The sequence below is a fragment of the Juglans regia genome, chromosome 9 (assembly GCF_001411555.2).
Source record: "Juglans regia cultivar Chandler chromosome 9, Walnut 2.0, whole genome shotgun sequence".
Classification (NCBI taxonomy): Eukaryota; Viridiplantae; Streptophyta; class Magnoliopsida; order Fagales; family Juglandaceae; genus Juglans; species Juglans regia.
In genome coordinates this window covers 12,046,179-12,069,717 of record NC_049909.1, presented here as the reverse complement: position 1 = coordinate 12,069,717, position 23,539 = coordinate 12,046,179, and the positions used below count along the sequence as shown (strand labels likewise).

The window sequence follows — 23,539 nt, the reverse complement described above, 5'->3', positions numbered from 1 at the left end:
TTGTCGTATTGGTTCACTCTAAAGATTAGACACAATCTAAATGTGATGCACATTGATAAGAATATATATGACAACATTTTAGGAATATCGATGAATATTCAAGGAAAAACTAAAGATCATGTCAACGCACATCGTGACTTTTCCAATCTCAAGATAAGGAATGAGATATAACTGAAATAGGATGGAGAACGCATTATTATGCCACATGCATGTTTTACCTTGTATGGAGCTGAGAGGAAAACTTTTTGTAATTGGTTGAATGGCGTGAAATTTCTTGATGGCTTCACTTCTAATATTTCTCAATGTGTTAGTGGTACCGATTGCAAAATCTTCGAGATGAAAAGCCATGATTGTTATTTTCATGCAAAGATTACTTCATGTTGCAATTGCCGAATACTTACGACACAATATATACAATTGAAGCTGACTAAGCTGAGCAACTTTTTCAAAGAATTGTGTGCTAGAACATGTAACGTTGATGTCTTAAAGCGGCTTGAGGTTGATATCATCATCTTTCTATGCAAGCTTGAGATGGTATTTCCACTTAGTTTCTTCAATGTAATGGTCCACCTAGCCTACCATTTGCCATGTGAGGCTCTACTTGTAGGGCCAGTTCAATGTAAGTGGATGTATCCTTTAGACATGTATCTAGGCAAATTTAAGAGGTATGTTAAGAATAAGGCACACCCTAAAGTTCAATAGCGGAGGCCTATATCCGTGTAGAATGCTTGAGTTTTTGCTCCATGTACCTCCATGATGTTGAAACTAGGTTGGAGAACATGGTGTACGAGATTAGGGCTGGGCTCTGACTCCAACAAAGTCGGATTGGTCAACTCCAACATGTGACTCTGACTTGGGTCGAAGGTCAGTTTGAGCTCTGACTCCGATCGGAGTTGTCAGAAAAGAAATTGGAGTTGCAGCCTAACTAGAAGTTGGGCTGATTCACTATGTCAAGCTGAGCCAAAAACACTTATTAAAATAAAACAAAACAAAACAAAAACAAAATAAAATAAAATATTCTTCTATTACTACATACATATTACTAATTACATACCAAAGACCGAAATCCATAATATAAATTAAAAGATATCATCGTTAATAAAGTTATAAATTATATTATTAAAATCAATCTATAATAAAAGAAACATATAATCAAATATATATATATATATAATAGAGTCATAAACATTAAAATACAATAGTGCAACATAATATCTTAATGCACACCCTGCAAACATCACACAAGAACTCACTAAGAGTATTTGTAGCTATATGTATATTACAAACTACAAAGTCACAATATATTAAATCAATATCCTGCTTTATACCATATCCAAGTACCAAGAGTCAAGACTCCACTTTCCATTGCTAATTTGCTCCAATAACAATATGACTCTGGAACTCCCTCCCAAAATCCACCAATTTAACCACCACATAGAGACATACAACATAATCCAGTGTTCCAAGACCAAAATTACAAACCACAACGAAGAAAAGTTATAGAGTATCATAATTAAGTTAAACAATGAAAATTTAACAACCTTCCAAGTATCATGTATTCAAATGCATAGTTCCCAACTTTCCAAGTATCTTGCATTGTTTTGAAAAAGTCAGCATTACACCACTTAACTAAAGGATAATAGTAAAGTTAAAATCAAAGTTAATGATATCATTCATTAATAATCATGCTATCTTAGTCCTCTACAAGTATTGTGAGGTTCACAGATAGGTCTACAAAATAATAAAAATTATAAGTTCAACAATTAAAACAATAAAAATATATAATTAGTCACTAAAGGCTAAAAATCTAAAGTTACCTGACTCAATCTTATAGCTCTCAGCATCATCAACATTATCTAGTCCAATAAGCATAGACCTTAACCAATTTTGTGCACAAATAAAGGTTACAGAAGTTGGGCTAGCCGTTGTGACTCGAGACTGACAAGTGAGAGAGGGGTCCATCATTTTGGACCTCTTTTACACTTAAACGACATCATTCCACTTTAAATGAAACTATGTTGTTTCATTTAATTACAGTCTCACTATACGGCAGAGAATATGTAAAGTGATGTCTTTTTACACGTTTTTATTTTTTTTTTTTTAAAAAAACCCATATTTGGAGTCTAAGTCTGAGTACTGGAGCTATCTTGAGCTCTAAACTCTGAATCCAAACTCCAATTTTTTTGACTTTGACGAAGTCAAATCGGGTGTCGGACAAAGTTGAAGTTACGGAGTTTTTGCCCAGCTCTATACATGATGGACTATGTGTTAGCAAATAGAAGGTGTGACCCATGGGTTTGGCAACACATTACTGACTAGATGATGACCTTTTCGTAATAACCAAATATTATGTGCTTAATAATTGCAAAGAGATTAGACAATACCTCAAGCAAGTAGCTTCAACAACTCCCTAGTTTACTTGGTTTTAATTCTAGCATTACTTCTTAACTTGGTTCCCCTAGACATACTAAACCATGGTTGGTTTTTGTACAGTGAGCACTGTAACAATTTGTGGGAAGATTACACAGATAATGTTGATCGTATGCATGCAATGGAATTTTCAAAGTGGTTCAAGTCACACGTATGTTTTAAGTTTATTATCACTTTACCCAATTATACCATTTACACTTAACTTTTTCTGAGTGAATTGATGCTACTCCTTGTTTCCACTTGCGATATATTCAAATTTTGCGTATTGACAATCATAGTGAAGTTTCCAAAGATCTATATGCACTAGCATATGGTCCTGACCATTGGGTTATGTCATATTCTAGTTGCATCTTGAACAACATAAGATTTCACACGAGTCAATGTGAAAAACATCGTCGCACTCAAAATTGCGGTGTATTGGTTAGTGGTGAACACCAATCCCAAAGTATCAAGTTTTATGGTGTTCTAACAGACATTTTGGAATTTTACTACATGGAATGGCGTCTTGTCTACTTATTCAAATGTGATTCGTTCGACGTCTCTGATCTTAATGTGATTTTAGATAAAGATCAAGATGGTTGGAATTGACAAGCACTAGTTGGACAGAATTGACAAGCCCAATTGAAGATGGAAGGGCACTAGTTAGACAGGATCAGCATGGTTAATATGTAATGACATTGTGGCAATGTTGGAAGGTTTTGTGTACTTAGAACAAACTGGGTTGTATCTTGATGAGCTTTCATGAATGAATGATGTTACTTGGATTTATTGTACTGGTCATTACATCACATAAATATTTCAATGCCCTTTGCGTGAATCTTGTTTCTTATAATAGGTCTATCCTATCTTGATTTGAACTTCAAGTAAGAAGGTGGCCCAGTTGTCTAATGTGATGTCATCAAGAATATAACGCATTGTCATTGTTTATAGCTAATAGCTAATTAAACGAAATAAATTCAAGTGAAATCATCTCAAAAAATGTCAAAAAATTAAATGATATTACAGGTTTCACATTCAAATTATTCAATACCTTTGGAATGGCCAGTAAAAGTTTTTTTGATGCTAGTAAATATCGCCAATAAAAATCAATAGCAAAACTTATTTCCAATGAGATAAAATCACCAGAATAAACTATGTTTTGCAAAAAGAAATCATGGCAAAAACTTCCAAGTAAAAAGCCAATTATTTTCGATGACACGGAAAAAACTGCTGCATTTGCTCAACCTTATTTCCAGTAATTGAAAATCTACCGAAAATAATTACAAATAATGTTATATATAGTTATAGAGTACATAAATGTCATGCAATCACTTTGAAAAAGAGTAGGGTCTACTGTTAAAAAAATAATTTTTTTTATGTGGATCTCGTATTTTCTTATTTTTTTCAAAAAAATTGTGCGGCGCTTACACACTCCACGACTGCAAATACAATTTTCCAATCAATACCGGCAAAAAACTTCACCGTAAAAACCTTGTTCTGCCGGCGACACAAAGTAGCTAGGAAAAGTCCATTCCCATAAATCGTTGAAAAAGGCTATAATAACATGTAATTCCAGCGGTTTACGATTAAAAATCGTTGGAAAAGTATAGGTTGTACAGCGATTTTTATAATCCTATACATTATTTCCAACCACTTTTTCGACTATATGCGGCTAAAATTATTGCCACAAATGAGTTTGTATTTGCAACAATTTCTAAAGCGCCGGGAAAACTTATTTCCGGCAATTTACCTATTATTGTCGGTGATTTTATCCTTTGCTCAAAGGCCTTGAGTGCTCTACTTAGCCAAGCTGAGGAAAATAAAGTAATCACCGGTATTCCAATTGCCATTGGTAAAATTTCTATTAACCATTTATTTTTTACAGATCAAATGCCTTGGAGTGGAGTCGAATGCTTGAGATTATAAGTCTCTATAAACAAACATCTGGATAAAAGCTTAACAAAGATAAAACTTCCATTCATTTTAGCAGAAACACAAAGGAGGAGACCAAGAGATTCATCCTGAGTATAGCAGAGGTCAGGGTTTCAAATTCATATGAAACATATCTTGGTCTACCTGCTCTTATAGGTAGATCAAAAGTAAAGGCTTTTTGCAGCATTTTAGACAAGGTGAGGAGTAGAGTCAATAACTGGAAAACTAAATTCCTCTCACAAGCTAGAAAGGAGATCTTATTGTATGGGAGTTTTAAGCTTCCTTTCTCATTGTTAAGAGAGATAAATAGAATCATGAAGCATTTCTAGTCTAATCAACAGCATAGTGAAGCAAAAATTCATTGGGTCTCATGGAGTCAAATGGGAAAGGCAAAGTTTGCAAGTGGCTTGGGGTTTAGAGATTTGGAAAGTTTTAACATAGCCTTACTTGCAAAACAAGACTATAGATTACTACAAAGACCTGATGCTCTTCTAAGTAAGATTCTGAAGTTCAAATACTTTCCTCATTTCTCATTTTTTGAAGCTAAAATTGGATCAAACCCTTCCTATATTTGGAGTATACATGCAACAAAGAATTTGGTAGAGGAAGGATCTTTATGGAGGATTGGCAATGGACAATAGGTGCGAATTTGGAAAGATAGATGGATTCCTCAACCATCATCTTTCCGAATTCAAAATCCTGTGCAGGAATTAGATAGTGATGAATATGTTTTTGCACTCATTGACCTAGATCATAAGTACTGGAATACCCCATTGATTGATTCCATATTTTCAAGTACAGAAGCTGAAATTGTTAAGAAAATTCCTATTAGAGCTTATAATTGTCCAGACAGGGTTATTTGGAGATGTTTGAAAAATGGTATATTCTCTGTAAAGAATGCATACCATTTGCATAAGGAGATGGTAGAGAGGGCTAAAGGACAAGGATCAAGTTTTAATTCTCAAAAAGATACCTGGCTGAATATCCCTAATGCAACAAAGGTATTTACATTGAAAGCTTGCTTAGAGTCTTTACCTACAAAGGCTAACCTTTTTAAGAAAACAGTTGTTGAGTCTCCAGATTTCCCTATTTGTTTGAGTGAAGCAGAAACAATCATTCATACAATATGGGATTGTCATGCAGCTAAGGATGTATGGAGCACTTCTTCTAAGAAAGTCCAGAAAAGTGGTTTGTTTGCATCAGGTTTTATGCAGAGTTTCTCCTCTGCAAAGAAAATTTGGCAGAGGAGAAACTCCTTCATTTTTCAAGATAATTTTATCCATCCAAACTTGCTAATACAGCAGGCAAAACAACTACTAACAGAATATCAAGAAGGTCAAGCTTCAAAGGTAGTTTCCAAAGGTGCATCAAAAAGCAATCATACTAGCTGGGAACCTCTTCCTTTAGGCACTGATAAGGTGAATTGGGATGCTGCAGCCAAACATGAGGATGGTAGAGTTGGCATAGGTATCGTTATAAGGGATTTTGAAGAAAGGGTGATAGCTTCCAGAAGCATGCAAAGGTATATGCTTACTAATTCTTATACAGTTGAGTCTCAAGGAGCCCTACAGGCCATCATTTTTGCAAGAGACATAGGATTCAGGAGGATAATCTTGGAAGGGGATGCATTGCAAGTAATTCACAGTATCAAACTTAACACTTCGTAGTTCCATATCTCAAGGGTTCTCTTATGGGATGTTAAGTTTGTTTTTGTCTCATTTTGGTTACTGGAATGCAGTTCATGTGAGAAGAAATGTCAATATGGCAGCACATGTGTTGGCTAAGTATGCGTAGAGTGAGGAGAATGAGGTTGGATTGGAGGAAAGTCATTCATGTATTCTTCCTTTCATTTGCTGATTATTTCAATAAAGATTATTGTTTCCTTAAAAGAAAATATATATAGGAGCAAAATTTCATACTTCAAAAACTATATATATATATATATAGTAGATAATATAAATACTATTTGCTTTCATATTTTAGCTTTAGACATGATTCATTTTAAATAAAGTTTTAAATTGTTCATAAGAATTTTTACATACTATCACTACAAGAGATTGGGTTTTTTTAGGCAAAAAACTTTGTCTCAAAAAACTCAATTTTCATCCCAAAATTTTTTTGGAGATAAAAAAATTTCGTCTCTATTTTGTCTCAAAAAGGTTGTTAGAGACAAAAATCAAAAAATGATTTTTAGGGACGAAATTAGGCGAAACCAGTCAAACTTGTTCAAACGGGTCTTCTTTTTTAAGACGAAAAGTTTTCGTCTCAAAAATACGTTCGAATGTAATTGTATCAGTTCGAACCAACACATACTATTCGAACTAAAAGAAATTTTCATTTGAACAAATGATCATATTTGAACCTGTTCAAACGGACGGAGTGTTCGAACAGATTTTATGCGTTCAAACTAATAAAGTTTTCAAATGACTTTTTGCCATTTGAACGGGTTTGACTTTTTGAGACGACCTAATTCGTCATAGAAAATCTAGTTCGAATGGATATTTAGTCATTCAAACGTTTTTATAAAGTCATCCATTTTATAAGATAAAATTTAAATTTCGTCCTTAAATAATTTCATCCCTAAAACTAAAATTTGTTGTAATGTATATATTGTTCCAAAAATTTCTCAAATTTTTTGTGCCAATAAAAAAAGAAATGAATTTATAATTGATCTATATTATATTAACCTCATGTGACAAAAAGCAGATCCCTAAATGGAATATTTCCTACGTACGTACCAAGCAGTTAAAGCTGTAAGAAAGAATTATAATGAGACGTACAGATAGCAGATGAACCAAGCCGACATGCAGTGAACTGAAACATATATATGCGTCAAGAAACAAAGCTAGCTATCTCCTTTTCCATCCTACATTTCTCAAACTGAATTGAGTTTGTCTTTGAAATTAAAGAAAACCAGATTGAAGAAGATAGATCACGTGAGAGGCTGGCAAAACAAAACAAAAGAGCAACTTTATATATAGCATTCAACAAGGCAATTATTTTTGAGGGAACATTCACTACAATCCAAGGGAAATTTTCCAAATAGCACAGTGCAAAATATGACTAGCTTCCAAATACGTACTGAGGTTCCCTCTCTGATACGACTCATTGCTCTCATCAATTAGGACAAGGTCAAACCCAATCCTTTTGTTTCTTTTGGTACACAGTACACACATAGAGGGAGGCCCCCTGCGGCCCTGCCTTTATTTTTTTCAGCATGATCACCTTGGTAGGCCACTACTCTAAGATATCTAATTTGTTTTCATGCTGCCTGCAGCATTGGGAATTAATGATCATTTAAGAGCAGAGATTCACCCTCTCATAAGATTTTCTATCTTTTTTCCCAACTCACCCACTTTTCTGTCATTTTTTTATGATCTGTTTGATATTAACGATATAATCACAACATCAAAACAATGAAAAAGTAATCTGCTTAGGTTTCACACACAGCATGCAATCCTAAACTTCCATTGACAGGAAAAAAAAAAAGCCAAGAAAATGCTATTATATATTAGGCACTCTGGGGCCAGTAGTACTGCTGTGGTTCTGATATTATTACTTCAACATAAAAAACTTTCAAGTTTTCTTTCATGTCATGGCAAATATAGTCTTGTTGATCATGATATATATGTCTTGTACTTGTCACGAAAGTTCCAAGTACTTTTGTACTCTATTAATATATATTCTCCAAAAACAAATTCCAAAAAAATAGGATTCACGTGAAAATAAAGAATAATGTTACTATATTATCTCATTTTATCTCTGCATTTTGATCACTCATGCATTTAAATTTTTTTTTTTAATTTTTTTATTTTACTTACTGGTTAAGGAAATGACTATTAATGTATTAGTGTGTTTTTTTATTTTTTAAAAATATTTAAATATGTTAAAAAATATTACAAAAAAATGAATTATACCAATAAATATGTCGAATTATCAAAGCTGAGCGGCACACTAATACTACTCTAAAATATATAAATAAATGATTGATGAGGACGTACTGGAGCCTCATAGCATGAGGCACAGTGCATCTGGTACAGCTGTAATGCTTGGCTGCAACTCTACACCTCCCATATATATACACAAAGTTCAAACTCTCCAATTATTACTTGAATTATTTCAAAAACTTTCCAGATTCCTCTTCTCTAAACCAAATGGATAGTTTTCAAGCTTTATGGCAAACATGGCAAAAGTGACATGATTGGCCTCTTTTTTCCTCCTTTTGTTTCCAGCAATACTTTCCAGTATATTAGAGACTTTAGGTAATAAAGTATGGATCAAAATTCAAGGACACTAAAAAAAAAAAATCGAACTGCCAAATTACTGCAATATTATCCCTAGCTGCTGGTTCTGCTTCCTTCTTGCATGAAATAAGCTTCCCTACTTAGTTCATAAAAAAGTCTTTTGGTAAACAATACTTAAAAAAATTTTCTTATTAATCACTATTTATTATCCCATATTTTATACTCTATAAAAAATATCTTCACATCTTATAAAAAAAATTATAAATATAAAACATAAAAATAAATAGTAATTGATACGTAGAATATCTCTATTTATCTGTCAATTATGGTGTGAAAATGATGAGGGAATAATCCAAAGTCATTTTACCTATAACAATCATGATTACAGTAACAAGGAAAAAGTACCATATTTTGCAGCCTTATAATATTACTGTTTCCACGTTTTGGCATTTTAAAATGCATGCAGCCATTTCTCCGTAACAATGATTACTGGTTTTTCAGTCTTATAATATTTAATTTTGCAGCCAAAATTGATAGTTTGGCCTCCTAAACTATTTTCTCGATCATAATTAGACTAAGGATAGAGAAAGAGAGACTCACGTGGAATGGCATAATTTCTTTTGTTCATACATATACAGAACTCTACACAAAATAATGAACAACTTTTAAAAAATAGTTCGTTTCCAAAAATTTCAATGTGAAAATATAATATCAGATGCAAATAATGTTATATATAAATTTTATATAATGTTATCTGATATTATATATAAATTTTTAATTTATATATCATGTTATAATAGATTATGATATTAAATATAATATAGGAAGAATGAATTAAAAAAATCATCCTTCAACTTTTTAAGATCGATGCAAAAAATAATAATCAAATTAAATGTTCATCCAAGAGTTATTAATATATTATTTTCAGTACAGACTATTAGTTTTTTTTTTTTTTTCATCTTTCTTGTGGCTAAGTAGATTGCAATTAAATTGTATTTTTGGAAACTTCAGTTCGGACAATATTATATATAATATGTAGACTTTTAATATATAGAACCTCGTATTTCATTTATGTATTTGCATTAAATTCTTCATGTTATTAACCTTAAATTAGTTCTTCATGAACATTGATTGTCACAAACTAGTATCACTTAAATATTTTGAAGTAAATGGCGTCCGAATCTTGTGCAATCCTTTTTAAAAAAATGAGATACACTATAAATAAATAAATTTTTCATAATTAAGAATCCCAAATGTTTTTGGAAAATGACTGCATTAGGCTTGAAATCATTTCTTACTACTTGAGTGCACTACAACAAATAGTAGTTTTTGGAACAGAATTTTTTCCAACAATTTTTATTTGGTGGCAAATAAGTACTTTTTGTTACCAAATTCACTTCGTTAGAAAAAAGTTAGCCTAAAATATTTATATTTGGCCATTTTATTTGTCACGAGTTACACTTTTTGCGAGGACAAAAATTGCTGGAAATAAGAGGATTTCCGACATTCATCTTGTTCGCGGGTTTAAGTACTCTATGTTGCCGGTTATTTCCGGAGAGTCGGCTACGACTTGAAATAGCAGGAAAAAGTCATTTTTGACAAAAATATAGACTAATTGTAGCAAAACCACTCAGTGGGAAAAAGGCCAATTTGTTGTAGTGGTGGGGGTCGCATGAACATATAACGTCAAATGTTATAGGTTGTTTACGCTCAAAGAGTTCTATATATGGTCATTTCTTCATAGCCTCCTGATTCACCATTAATATTTATACATTCATATGAATATGTGTAGAAATTAGTCGGGAAAAGAAAAGGTACTGAAAAATCACTTAAAAACGATCTATTGAGACAACACGAAGGAAAGATCGAGTTCATACAAAACCACTTAGCTAGTAAGGAAAAGCTTACAAACTATCCCAAACAAAATCAAGAGCATATTCATCTATAGGCTCAACCAAATAAGGAGCAAAACTTAGATCATCATTAAAAAACCAATAAGAACTGTTATTGTCGTCCATTGTGACAGCTTCTTGTGTGCTAACCAAATAAGAAGCAAAACTTAGATCATCATTAAAAAACCAATAAGAACTGTTATTGTCGTCCATTGTGACAGCTTCTTGTGTGCTAGTAAAGCTGAAGACGGCATGAGATTTGTCTTCTATTATAGTCTCAACTGTAGATTCTCCATTACAACTGGAAGTTAGTATCTCAGGATTTGATTCTGAATGGACAATACAATTTGCCACTGATTCTCTAGAAAACGACTGTGTAGAAACAGAAACTTTGGTTTTTCCATTTTTTATCCCGAGCTTTTTGCTCAAATGAGTGTTCCAATGGTTCTTGACTTGATTATCAGTTCTCCCAGGTACCCGCCCAGCTATCAAAGACCACCTATGTTTTAGAAATTCACCAACATTTTAGTAGGTTTTGGTACAAATAGCATTATATTTGCAAGAGTCATGCTACGGGTCCCGAATTCGGGACCCAAAAATTGTCCCGAAAAGTGTTAAATTTTTTCTTCTTTTTTTCATTTTTTTTTTATGTATTTTTTTAATCATCATAAATATTTTTAAAAAAGATAAAAAATTCACAACATCATTTAAAAATATTTTTTTAATCACTGGATGCAAAAAAAAAAAAAAAAAAGTCCCATTTGGGACATTTTTTGGGTCCCGAATTCGGACCCAAAGCATTTCTCTATTTGCAATAAAAGGCCTCATGTTACTGTATTAAGTACCTTGTTATATATTAGTAATTGCAAAATTAATGCTGATAATCATGACTTTGTCTCAGTGAATTGAACGTCAATGGCTGGAGAGTTAATTGAAATAACAACAAACTGAGAAAAAAACAACAAAATAATGAGGTATACGACGTATATATACATGTATACATACACATATGTCCTCAATATATATATAGAGAGAGAGAGAGAGAGACCAGTAGTATTAAAGACCAGTCACAATCATTACGAGCTGGATTGATAAAGCTGCTATCCACAATAGAAAAGTGAAAACCGAGGTTGGCATCTTGAAAGAATGAAAAAACCAGCAAATCGTTTGTATTTGAACCCTTGGATTCTTTGTTTTATGAAATATATTAATGGAGACAATCATAGTTGCAGCAAGGAAAGTTCAGATTTTCAAGAGGCTAGTGATCGATAGCACTGACACTGGAAAACATGCAGGAAGAAAAAACGTATAAAGATCATAAATGATCAAAGAAGCAGACCTGTTTCCCAGAAGGTTATGGAGCCGAATTATGAGGTCCTCTTCTTCCTCTGAAAAGCCACCCCGCTTTACACTAGGACTTAGATAATTTATCCACCTTAATCTGCAACTTTTGCCACCCCTCTTCAAACCTGCATATGTACCAAAAAATTTTTGAGTTTTTGTTTTTATTTTATTTTTTTTTTTGGCAATAGCATCAGATCTGTGTAACAAATAGACGACCGGCATGATCGATCTTCAAGTTTAAACTTTTCCTGGTAACAGGGGAAATAGAAGAAAGATTAGATAAACTACAAACCTGACATTTTCGCGATTCGATTCCACTTGCCTTTTCCATGCACCCTTATGTAATCCATTAAAATTCGATCCTCCTCCTCTGTCCACAACCCTTTTTTGTATTCATTCCTACCTTCCATTCTTGTTGCAGAGAAGAAGAAATTTGGGGGAGAGAGAGAGAGAGAGAGTTCTACAGTTGGAATTGGGTCTTTGGAAAATCCACTCACCTATCGTAGAGTGTGTGTATATAAAATATAGTTATAGTGATACTGTGGGGTTCGAAGAGCACGTGTGTGAATGGCTCCTTTATCAACAATGGTTGGTGGGACAATTACTTATCATTCATAAATTTCAAACATGTGTATATACATACATGCATGTATATATATGTATATATATACCCACGTACATGGGAATGCAATGAATAGAGTAGCTCGTGGATAAATTCAGCTAGTATATACTCGGTTCCAATTTGTAAACATTAATATTAGTATAAATATTAAACGAGTAAAAGTCATATAAGCTCGACTCAACTCGATTTAGGTTTGTGAACAAAATTTATATAAACTCGACTTAGCTCGTAATTAATATGTGTTATATATATATATATATATATATATGTATTATATTTATTACATGTTAATTGTATTTCATATACTTAATTAAAACATACTATTACTTTATTTATAGTTTACCATAATTAATATGTTTATTATATTCTCAAAGTGTGTAGGGATATTTTGTATAATTTCTTTTCTAAAGTTTATTTTATGTAATTAGTTATCTATATATAGTTGTGTATTTTATTACAAGTTATATAACATATCAAGCTATTTTATGTTTGTTATACAGGATATAGCATTAGTGTTATATATCGATTTTCTAATTATTATATAGATTAGTCTATTAATATAGTTATAAATGAAAGAGTGAATACACATTTGCTTGAAATAGTTACAAATTCATTTTAACTGATTAAGTACTATAATTCATATAAAAATAAATAAACGTAAGTTGATAGGATTTTTTTTAATTATGGAATCATATCAATAACCTTATTCGCAATATAGTTTTCATTATACTAGATCGCAAATAATAAAACATTGTAATTTATAACTATTACTCATGACTTATAGTTGTATATTATTATATTTTGTAGTGTAATATATGTACAATAACTTATATATTATAATTATATACTTATATCATATACTTGTAATACACATAGATATAATATCTTGCAACGTATGCTATAATATATTCATAACTCATAACTCAATTAATATAGTTTTAATTGGTTCAATTTATTGCATTTATCTTAAGCTTATATATTACTTTTTAATTTATAACTATAAGTTGATTTATTTTATAAAAATTTCTATCATAAGAATTTTTTAATCAAAACTATTTGGTTGAATATTTAAATAGTTAGAATTTATAGTAAAAATTAAAATATATATTTTAATGAAAAGATAAGAATCAAAATTTTCAAGAAAAAAATAAAGTTTGAGCTCGACACATTCATTTATTTTTAATTGAACTGATCAAACCGAGTTTAAACAATATTAATAGTTAGCTAGCCGAGTTCGAATTAGGATATACAAGTCTTGTTCAAATTTGAGCCGAGTTTGAACTAAATATAAAATTAGGATATATTCTCCCCAAGTCACTACAAGAAAACTGTTTATTTGTGACTATTTAATTCCAGCGAAATGACTATTTACAGTTAAAATGAGACTGTTTTGATCACAAATAACGTTTTCGCCGTAATTAAATGGCCACAAAAGCCATTTATCTTGTAATGAGCGTTGGATTGGGAAGAATATATACATTATTAATGGAGGTACGTATGTAACTCCTAGCTAGTAGCTAGATGGCCGCACATACGTAATCAAAGGACATGAATGACCCATCATGCAATGTGACACGGCATGCATGACATCCACATGCTTCTGATCGAGTCAAGGACCGGAAGCTGGTTGGCTAGCTAGCAAGATATATATAAAAACAAAACACAAACAACGAGACATGGATGATGGTCGAATTAGCGGCTATCTTTGTGAGAGGATATAATTTGAGGCCAAGGGAGAGAAAGGTCAAGGTTAGACTGCGTCGCTTCATGTTTTGAGTGAAACGTTACGTGGGAAAAAAAACATTCTTAATTATTTCTTGTGCATATTTGATTAATGAATGTAGGGATTAAACTAAATATTAACCTTAAAAATGCCTCAAGTTTTATAAAAGGGCAGAAGTCTTTCTTCATTTAATTAGGTGTTTAGTGAAATTTGGTATTTTCACTTCCTTTTCCTACTATGCCAAAAATTAAGAAAATTTTGAGAGAGAGAGAAAGAGAGAGAGAGAGAGGAGACGTGCATGGAAGTTGCACTAACGAATGTTGCAGACAATGGTAAACATGAAATTCCTTTTGTGTAAATTCTGCATGCTGCATGCATACAGTCTCATACGTGCATTGTTTCGATCCCCCCGATTATTACGCTAGTGACTATATACTGTTGTTTTCCTTTGAAAGGTACAGCAATAGTTGCCCTAGCTAGCTCGCTCCATACATGGGACTTAATGCGGTTGCTTACTGCCCTATAGCTACGTTCTGTGCATGCATGTGAGTGTTATGCACAAATCTCAAAGTAAGCCAATGAATGTGAGTGCCTTTGGACTCTTGCAGTAGCTGAAATTGTAAAAAAGATCAAATCGGAGTTTGGAAGTTTGTGAGTAAATTTCAAGCCTGCTGGTACTGATCATGATCAGTAGGTAGATGAGTCAGTGAAAACTTAATGGCAGTGCTACAGTAACCACACCAGACGGGATCCGATAAGAGTTAAAAAAAAAAAAATCATTTATTTTTTTATAATTTTAAAATTTTTTAAAATAAAAAAAAATTTATAATATCATTAAAAATTATTATTAAAATAAAAAAATAAAAATGAAATTATCATAACCCACCCAACTCTCGATAAGAGGAGTATTTTTAAAATAAATAAAGCATTACATATTTACTGCATGCATGTGAATCTTTTAACCCTTCACCGACAGTCATGCACTTACATTCATGCACTTACTTGTGAATTTTTTAACCAAAAGTTGTATATATGGTTCTAAATCAAGTACGTACGCTTTTAAGCGAAAAGAGAAAGAACGATGAAAGATGAAATTAACTGAGTTTTTAGGACAGTAATTTACTCCGTCATTTGGGTCATCTGCATGATGAAAATATTGACAGTACTGTAGTTAAAGGGACGTGTTACATAAAAACCTCACTCTTATAAACTATTTAAAAATATATAATTCTATTTTTTTATCATCATGTTTCATATTTCATATTTTTTAAATATAAAAATAAAAAAATAAAATTATATATTTTTAAATAATAAACAGGAACATAGAAGTTATATCTAAAATTTTTCTTTTAAAAAATAAGAACCGTACTCACAGTGTTATTAGTTAAATATTTTATTAAAAACAAAAAAATTCCAAAACTTTGGCATCATCAAGGACACATACTTTAGTGGATGTTGGGAGTACAGAAACTTTGGCAGTTTCTGTGTCCGTGGTGTCCGTGATTGTAGCAGTTTTTCTTTGTATTTTATTTCGTATCTTCTTCTTCTTTTATTATAATTAAAATCTAAAAGAAAAAAAAAATTTGTCCCGTCGGACCTTGATCCAATCGGTGTGTTCTCCCCTGATCTCCGTTTTAGACGGTGTATGTAGTTGTTTGCACCCTACTCTACGCGGGTGGGGTATGAGTTTTGTCACCTGGTTACTGTTACTCTGTCGAGGATAAAGATGTACACGACGGATCTCTTAGACTTAGGTCTTTAGAGATCTGTCGTCTGAACTAAACCATGTCAGTCACGAAAGTGTACTGGAGAGCTATTAACGTTTGTAATTGACTTTTTAAGTCATATTTGTATGTTCACTATCATGACTAAAATGTGATCCTTATTCTAAAAAAAAAAAATAACTTGTCATTCCAGATCCAGGATCTTCAACATAGCATGTATATGCTTTTCACTGTATATATATATATATATGAATAATGCTACTCTCACCACTCCCGATCCCGCTCTTGATCCCGCTCAGTGTGAAATTATTTTTTTAATTTTTTTTTTTTTTTTACTTAATGATTAAGTAAGTGTTTTTTAATGATATTATAATTTTTTCATTTTTTTTTTAAATATTATATAGTATTAAAAAATACATGTATAAAAAAGTAAAATAAAAAAACATTACATTTTACACTGAGTGGGACCGAGAGCGGGAGAGGGAGCGGGGGCTGTAGCAAGACTCTATATATATATATATATATATATATATATAATATCTTACAAGTAGACAGACATCCCTATGGTGATAACTATCTGCAAAAAGAACAACCTTATAAACCCATAATTTTCACTTTATCACTCTACCTCATGTCCTTCATATACCAGAGGATCTAACATCAATTGAACCTTTAGACTTTCTCACTTTATAATTACATAATTGTTTTTAAAATCAACTTCATTAACAAACACTTACTTTGTTAGTGAAGTCATACATCACCCACAACCTTTCCTCAACAATGGCTGATTTGGATAGTAAGATGAGATAAGATAGTTTTAGATGAGTTGAATAAAATATGATTATAATATTATTTTTTAACATTATTATTATTTTGAGATTTAAAAAAATTGAATTATTTATTATATTTTGTATAAAAATTTAAAAAAAATTATAATGATGAAATAAGATAAGTTAAGAGTATTTATGTATCCAAACGGGAGTGATTTTGCCATGTTTAACTACAACAATATGCCATTGACTAATAAGTAATAAGGAGATATTTTGCTTACCGAAAAATAATGTATGCCAAGGATTGTTGTTGACTGTTGTTGTATGCCAATAGTTTCTAGTTGGTGAAGAGACATGTCCAGACTTCTCTTATTTAACCATGTCAAATCCCTTGCCACTCAACCACTACATGCATTGCAAATATCCGGCATTACATCACATATTGTATGTCAAAAGCAGCAAGTACGTATAAGATGGTTCTATAACGCAAACATACAATGTATATCTATAGGAGAAGAGATTCATATACCAATTCTTGCCCATGCTTCGCCTGCCACTTGCATGAAACCATCTGGTTGCTATGTACATCGTAATAACCATCAAAATATTACCAAAATTCTAGCTTATATAATATAGAAGCCCCTGCCAATAATGGCTCCATCAAACCCATTATATCTTTGTAATAGAACAACGTAGGGAATCAATTTCAGCTTGGTCTTCTTATAAGCAACTTAAAGTGAAAAGAACTAAAACTACTTATTTAATCAATCCACTTTAAAGCTTGTGAAAGAAGGGGAATAACCATACCTCCAAATGCAACGCCGACACCATAAAAGAATAAACAGGGGATGCAGTTGCGAACAAAGAAAGATATTGAAATAAAGCAAGGTAAGCAATTTATATGCAAGTCAACAAAAAAATATTCCAGGTTAAAGAGAGAATAACTGGAAAATCAGCTTTTAAATTGAATGAATTATAAAAAATAAAATAAAAAGTATATAAGATCTACCTTAACTACAAAAAGAAGTCACCTTGGTCCCTTCACAAGAAATTAAGGGCTTAGTGTAGTTTTTTTTTTTTATCAATTCTAGGGAACATCGTGTATATTCAAAATCTTGTGAAGGGACCAAGGTGACTTCTTTTTGTAGTTAGGGTACATAGTTTGTGGAGATAAAAGAACACAAGTATACTCGTATTAAAACATGAATAAACTACACTAAGAACTGCACCAACACTAATCCTAGACTTGTTGAAAGGGAAAAATAGAGTTGAGCAAGATCATAGAAGTTAACAATAAAGTACTCTGCAAAGTTTAACATTTGAGGGAGCCAAAGGACTCCATGTGCATAAAACAACAATCTCACAATTCTAAGAATCCATTTAACATTCCATAACCATGATTCTTCATTCATAAAGTTAATCCAACCAAAAACAATGTAACTACACATCGTAACCAATACATCAAAATAAATAACAACCACTTATAAAATTGCTTAATAGGTTGTCTACAGAATCCAGGAGGATATCAAGGACCATCAGTGCAGCAATAGACTAGCCCAAACCTTTTAAAATAATAAGCCAAATCAGTAGTAGGCAGAAACTTAAAATTGCTCTTGCAAAAAAAAATGCAGACATGAGAGAGATATATATATATATATATATATATCTGTTGAATTTACTACCTGAACACTTGGTGGGCTACTGGCAATTTCTTTCTTTTTCCTAGAAACAGCAGTCCCTTATAACTACTGTTATAATTCACAGAGGTGTTAGATGTAAAGGGGCTTAGCATGCCAACATCATCACCAATGCCCGCACATCACCTATATATGCAGAGCAGAGCATGCTTGCTTGCACAAACAAAAAACTACTTAATGAAGAGTGCTAAAGCAGCCGACTTGTCATGAGGTAAACATATTATACTTTTCCTAGTTGTTAGTGTTCTTACACGCTAGCAGCATTCTGCTATAAGGTTTCTATAAATTGATAATGAGCATTCACATTGTATCAACTATATATACGCATATAGTTGATACAACAAGAAACACCCAGACTTTAACAAGAAGCGCCACATTAAATAACATATTCCAACCAAAGCAAGATAGGTTCTTAGAATCGTAGGCATTATAGGATGAACTACACATCCTTTCTATGAGGAACACTTCTCTCTTTTTACGGTACTTACATTGGGAGCTTCTGATTCCTCCACTTCTCCCCACAAATAACCCTTCCATTGGATTAATAAACCCCACAAAAAAATTAAGCTTTACTGTAAGGATTAATTATCAGCAACCCACTTCAAGTTCTACCAACTTGAGCAAAACCAAGCACTTAGAACCAGCAATTACATTATAAAGAAAAACCAAAATAAGCTAGAAAAGGACTTACAGGAGGTGAGGTGCTAAGCAAACCCATTTTCAGCGCAAAAGGAAGCAGGAATGCCTAAAAATAAGCAAACTTATTTGAATCAAACATAGATAAAAATCAATCTTAGCATCACAATCCAATTCGTATGCCATATCCCACTCTAGGAAAAGGAAAAGAGGAATCCCTCTTTCTCACACACACAAGGTATCGTTTCAAAAATCAATCAATTCCCATAGAAATTTAAGCATGCACAGATCAAATCTTAATACAGTTTAGCCAAAATTTTCAAAGACAGGATTGCATGAACTATCTATAAAGGAAATTAAAGAATTTCCATAGTGCTAGAAAGCTCGTTCTTGACCATTTTAGCTTATGGGTTTCAACCTAACACTCCACATCTGTCTCTCAGTCATATCTCATCTCAAGAAAGAAATTTTTTTTATTCTTTAAGAGAAACCACGGAGAGATTTTGACCCATTAATGCCCACCCTTTCCCTCAACTCCATTACTCCTATAGAAAGGAAAACCAAAAGAATTACATTTATTTACAAAAAAATTGTAAAACAATAAAAGTTCAAGAGCCATGGCTGGGTCCGCAACTGGAAACCCACGTTGCCGGCGATAGACGAGATTGGAGCTGAAATGAGAGGAACGGCTGGTCGCGGGTCTTGTTTCACGGCCATGATGTCTAAAGCTTCATTAAATCATCTAACACTGGGTTAAAGCCTCAAGATCCACGACCATGGCTTTCGAGAACCTTTGGTCTCTGGCCTTGGAGTTTTGAGACCCACCGGCATTGTGATTTGCCATGGCATTGTAGATATGGCCTTCCAATATCATCGAGACCCATCACCATGGCCTTCGAGCCTTGGACCTTCACGCCGTGGGTAAGATTAGTTGAGATGTGATTGAGAGAGAGAGAGAGAGAGAGAGAGAGAGACACACACACACACACCGGATTCCCTCAGTGGAGACGGCACGGCCAGCACAAACCTCGAGAGAATGAACAGAGAGAGAGAATCGGGCGGGGAAGAAAGAACTAGGGGGGGGGAAAAAGCGAATTTTTTAATCTTCAAAACTATTTGCGGGCGATTTTTTATCATCGTAAAATCTAATAAGATTACAATCTCGTTTAGATTTAAAATTCATCTCAACTCATCATTATAATTTTTTTAAATTTTTACACAAAATATAATAAACAATTTAACTTTTTTAAATTTCAAAATAATTTTCTTAAATTTTTACATAAAATATAATAAATAATTCAATTTTTATTTTACTATTCACAAACCATCTCAACCAATTTTTTAATTTTTATTCTAGTGTTTAATCTACCAAAATTATTGTTGGCGAAAAAGAAAAGTCAGAAAATGTTATTTTTACTAATGAATTTTTGTCACCGAACGTGACCATCTTCTACGTTTGGATAGTGAGAATATTTGAGAAATATTGAGAATATTTGTGAATAATTATGAGTAGATATTAGAGTGAGTTTGTGGGTCTCATTGAAATTTGAATTGTTTAGATGTATGAAATATGTTAAGTTGTTGACTTTTGGATACTCTTGAAGAAAACAAAATAGGAAATTCAACATGTCAAAACAGAAGCAAAATAAGGTGGCTCATTATTTGGCTCAAGAAGCAGTCTCATTGGATTGGGAAATGCTTGATATTGATTATGTGATCCCAAACGTTTTGTCTCTTGTAATGGCTTATGGCCAACATACAGTTTGATGAAATGAAAATCAAAAGTTAAGAGTTCAAAAAAATAAACAGCTAGGTCCATAATTAGGCCAAAATTAATTAGTTTGTATGCAGACTATAGACTTTTTTTTATAAACAGCTTCCTTCATTGATTACATTTCATAATACATGGTTTGTGAAAAAATTGGAGTTTCTTCCAATTCTACAATACAGTCAGATACATTAATGCATTTTTTCCTAGATCATAAGCTATAGAATTATATTCTTGATTAACATGACAAACTGTGCATGCTTCAAAGTTGCTCATTTTGTCTTGAGTATCAGAAATAATCATCCCAAAGTAAGACCATTTTCTTCTTGTTCAATTTGAGATCATCAACAACTATCTTTGAGTCCCTTTATAGGATCAATTTCCTCATACCTAGTTCGAGTCCAAAACTGATTGTTGTATAGGCTGCAATTGCTTCTGCTAATAGAGGGTCAGGTATTGATGTCTGTTTTTTCCTCAAGGTTGGCAAAAAATTTCCTTCTTCATCTTTCACAGCAACACTTATTCCTATTATACATTGTCTTTTATCAACTACTACATCCCAGTTGATTTTACAAAAACCTTAAGGAGGAGACTGCCATGTTACTGACCTTCTATTGTCTGCTACATTGTTATGATTTTGTGTCATTTGTATAGAATATATATCCAACCTCATCTGATTTATTCTGAAAAGCACTGACTTAGGGTCTATGACAATATTCTTGAACACAAGCTCATTCCTTCTCCACCATATATTCTAGAGAATTAATGACAATTTCTGCATTTCTTCCATTTCGAATTTGTTGAACATATCTTTCACCAGCTCATTCACATTCTTGTAGCAGCACATGCTTTTCTGAATTTTTCTGGAACATTGGCTCAATACATTATTAGCCGATATACATTCCCAAAGGATATGTTCTATAGTTTCTGGCTCCCTGAAACACATAGAGCAGTTGGGATCATTTAGGATCTTTCTTTTGTGCAAGTTGAATTTGATGGGCAAAATGTTTCTACATGCTCTCCAAAGAAAAGTTTTTGCTACTGGAGGTATGTTAACTTCCCATATTTTGGTCCAACCTTCTTTGTGTTCAATGTTGTTGGAGTTTTGTCATTTAGCTCTGTCTTGCACCTCCCCCTAATAAATGATATGCACTTCTTACTGTGAAATTTCCATCTGCATTACCTCTCCATATCATTCTATCTTGTTGATTGGTTTGACTGATTGGAATTTGTCTAATGAGCTCTACTTCCTCTTTGTTGAACACTGCTTAAATTAAAGGATTATTTCATTCCTTGGAATTTGTCTAACTCCACCTTGGCCTTAGTCCCCAATATACTTCTGCCAGTTTGAGGTTTGTAGGATGAAGGTTGATGCAACCATGAGTCTTGCCAGATTCTTATTGATTTCTCATTGTCTTTTCTCCAATTGATCTCTTCTTTAAGTAAATCTCTAGCAGCTAGTATACTTCTCCATATGAATGATGGATTACTTCTCATCTTTGCAGCTATGAATTAAGATCTAGGAAAGTATTTGAACTATAGAACTCGAGAATTAAGAGAATTTGGGTATGTTAGTATCCTCTAGCCTTGCTTAGCTAGCAAAGCAATATTGAAGTTTTCAAATTCTCTAAAGCCAAGCCCTCATTTACCTTTAGATTTCCCCATTTGATCCCAACTTAACCAATTCATTTTCTTTTCTTGGTTTGCTTGTCTCCACCAATATCCTCTCATCATCTTATTCATTTGTCTCAACAAATCTTTAGGAAATTTAAACACTCTCATAGCATACGAGGGAATGGCTTGAATAATAACTTTCAACATAATTTCTCTCCCTACTTGTGATAGAAATTTTTGTTTTCAGTTTCCCATTTTTCCACTGATTTTTTCAAGAATTGATCTAAACTCTTTATTCCTCGATCTCCCTATCCATGCTAGAAGTCTCGGGTATTTCTCACAAGAATATGTTGCTCTGACCCCTACTATGCTTGTTATGCTATCCCTCATTGCTGAGTTGGTGTTTTGACTAAAAAATATAGCAGATTTGTCTATGTTCAATTTCTGGCCAGATGCCGCCTCATAAAGACCTATAAGATCCATCATTCTCCTTTATTCATTGTCTGTAGCTTGGCAGAAAATTAAACAATTATCTGCAAAAAATAAATGACTGATATGTAGTTTCCTTCTGCCTATTGGAAGACTATTAAGATGCTTTGTTCTTTCAGCTTTGTTGAGCATTTGAGTTAATGCCTCTAAGCATGATGAATAGAGAAGGTAATAGATGATCACCTTGTCTAATTCCTCTCAATGGTATGAAAGTTGGTTGTGGGGTTCCATTAATTAACAGTGAGTATGATACTGTGGATACACACTTGATGATAAACTCAATCCATCTTCTGTTGAAACCCATCTTTTCCTTTGTACTTTTTATAAAAGGCCATTCCAATATGTCATATGCCTTACTCATATCCATCTTGAGAGCCATATAACCTTTAGACCCTTCATTCTACATTTCATTGAGTACAATGCTTCAAATGCAACAATCACATTATCTGCTATAAGTCTTCATTGTACAAAAGTATTTTGATTTGGTGAGATGATGGTTGGCAGTGTTTTCTTCAATCCGTTAGCTAAGACCTTTGCCATCACCTTATACATCACATTGCACAAGCTTATTGGTCTGAATTCAGAAATTTTTAAGGGATTTTTTACCTTTGGGATTAAGACTATGTGAGTTTCATTGATGGAGTTGTCCCAACTATTGGTATTCAGAGCATTCAT

The 23,539-nt window shown here is 32.7% G+C and overlaps 2 protein-coding genes across 3 annotated transcripts; one reads left to right on the top strand and one right to left on the bottom strand.

Annotated features, from left to right (window-relative positions):
* Positions 1-4,721: 4,721 nt before the first annotated feature.
* Positions 4,722-6,088, top strand: LOC108998434. Its single transcript, XM_018974986.1, has 3 exons — positions 4,722-4,940; positions 5,049-5,975; positions 6,080-6,088. Exons 1-3 carry the CDS (start codon positions 4,722-4,724, stop codon positions 6,086-6,088), a joined length of 1,155 nt encoding a protein of 384 aa, XP_018830531.1.
* Positions 6,089-10,400: 4,312 nt separating this feature from the next.
* On the bottom strand, positions 10,401-12,308 carry LOC108998428 (transcription factor WER-like). 2 transcript variants are annotated; one of them, XM_018974982.2, is made up of 4 exons: positions 12,114-12,303; positions 11,817-11,946; positions 10,665-10,976; positions 10,401-10,577 (listed from the first exon to the last, which is right to left on the bottom strand). In XM_018974982.2, the coding sequence occupies exons 1-4, from the start codon at positions 12,229-12,231 to the stop codon at positions 10,490-10,492; spliced, it is 648 nt and encodes a 215-aa protein (XP_018830527.1). In that variant the 5' UTR covers positions 12,232-12,303; the 3' UTR covers positions 10,401-10,489. The 2 variants fall into 2 exon arrangements, with proteins under 2 accessions (XP_018830527.1, XP_018830525.1); XM_018974980.2 differs by having other exon boundaries at positions 10,401-10,976; positions 12,114-12,308.
* Positions 12,309-23,539: the final 11,231 nt, after the last annotated feature.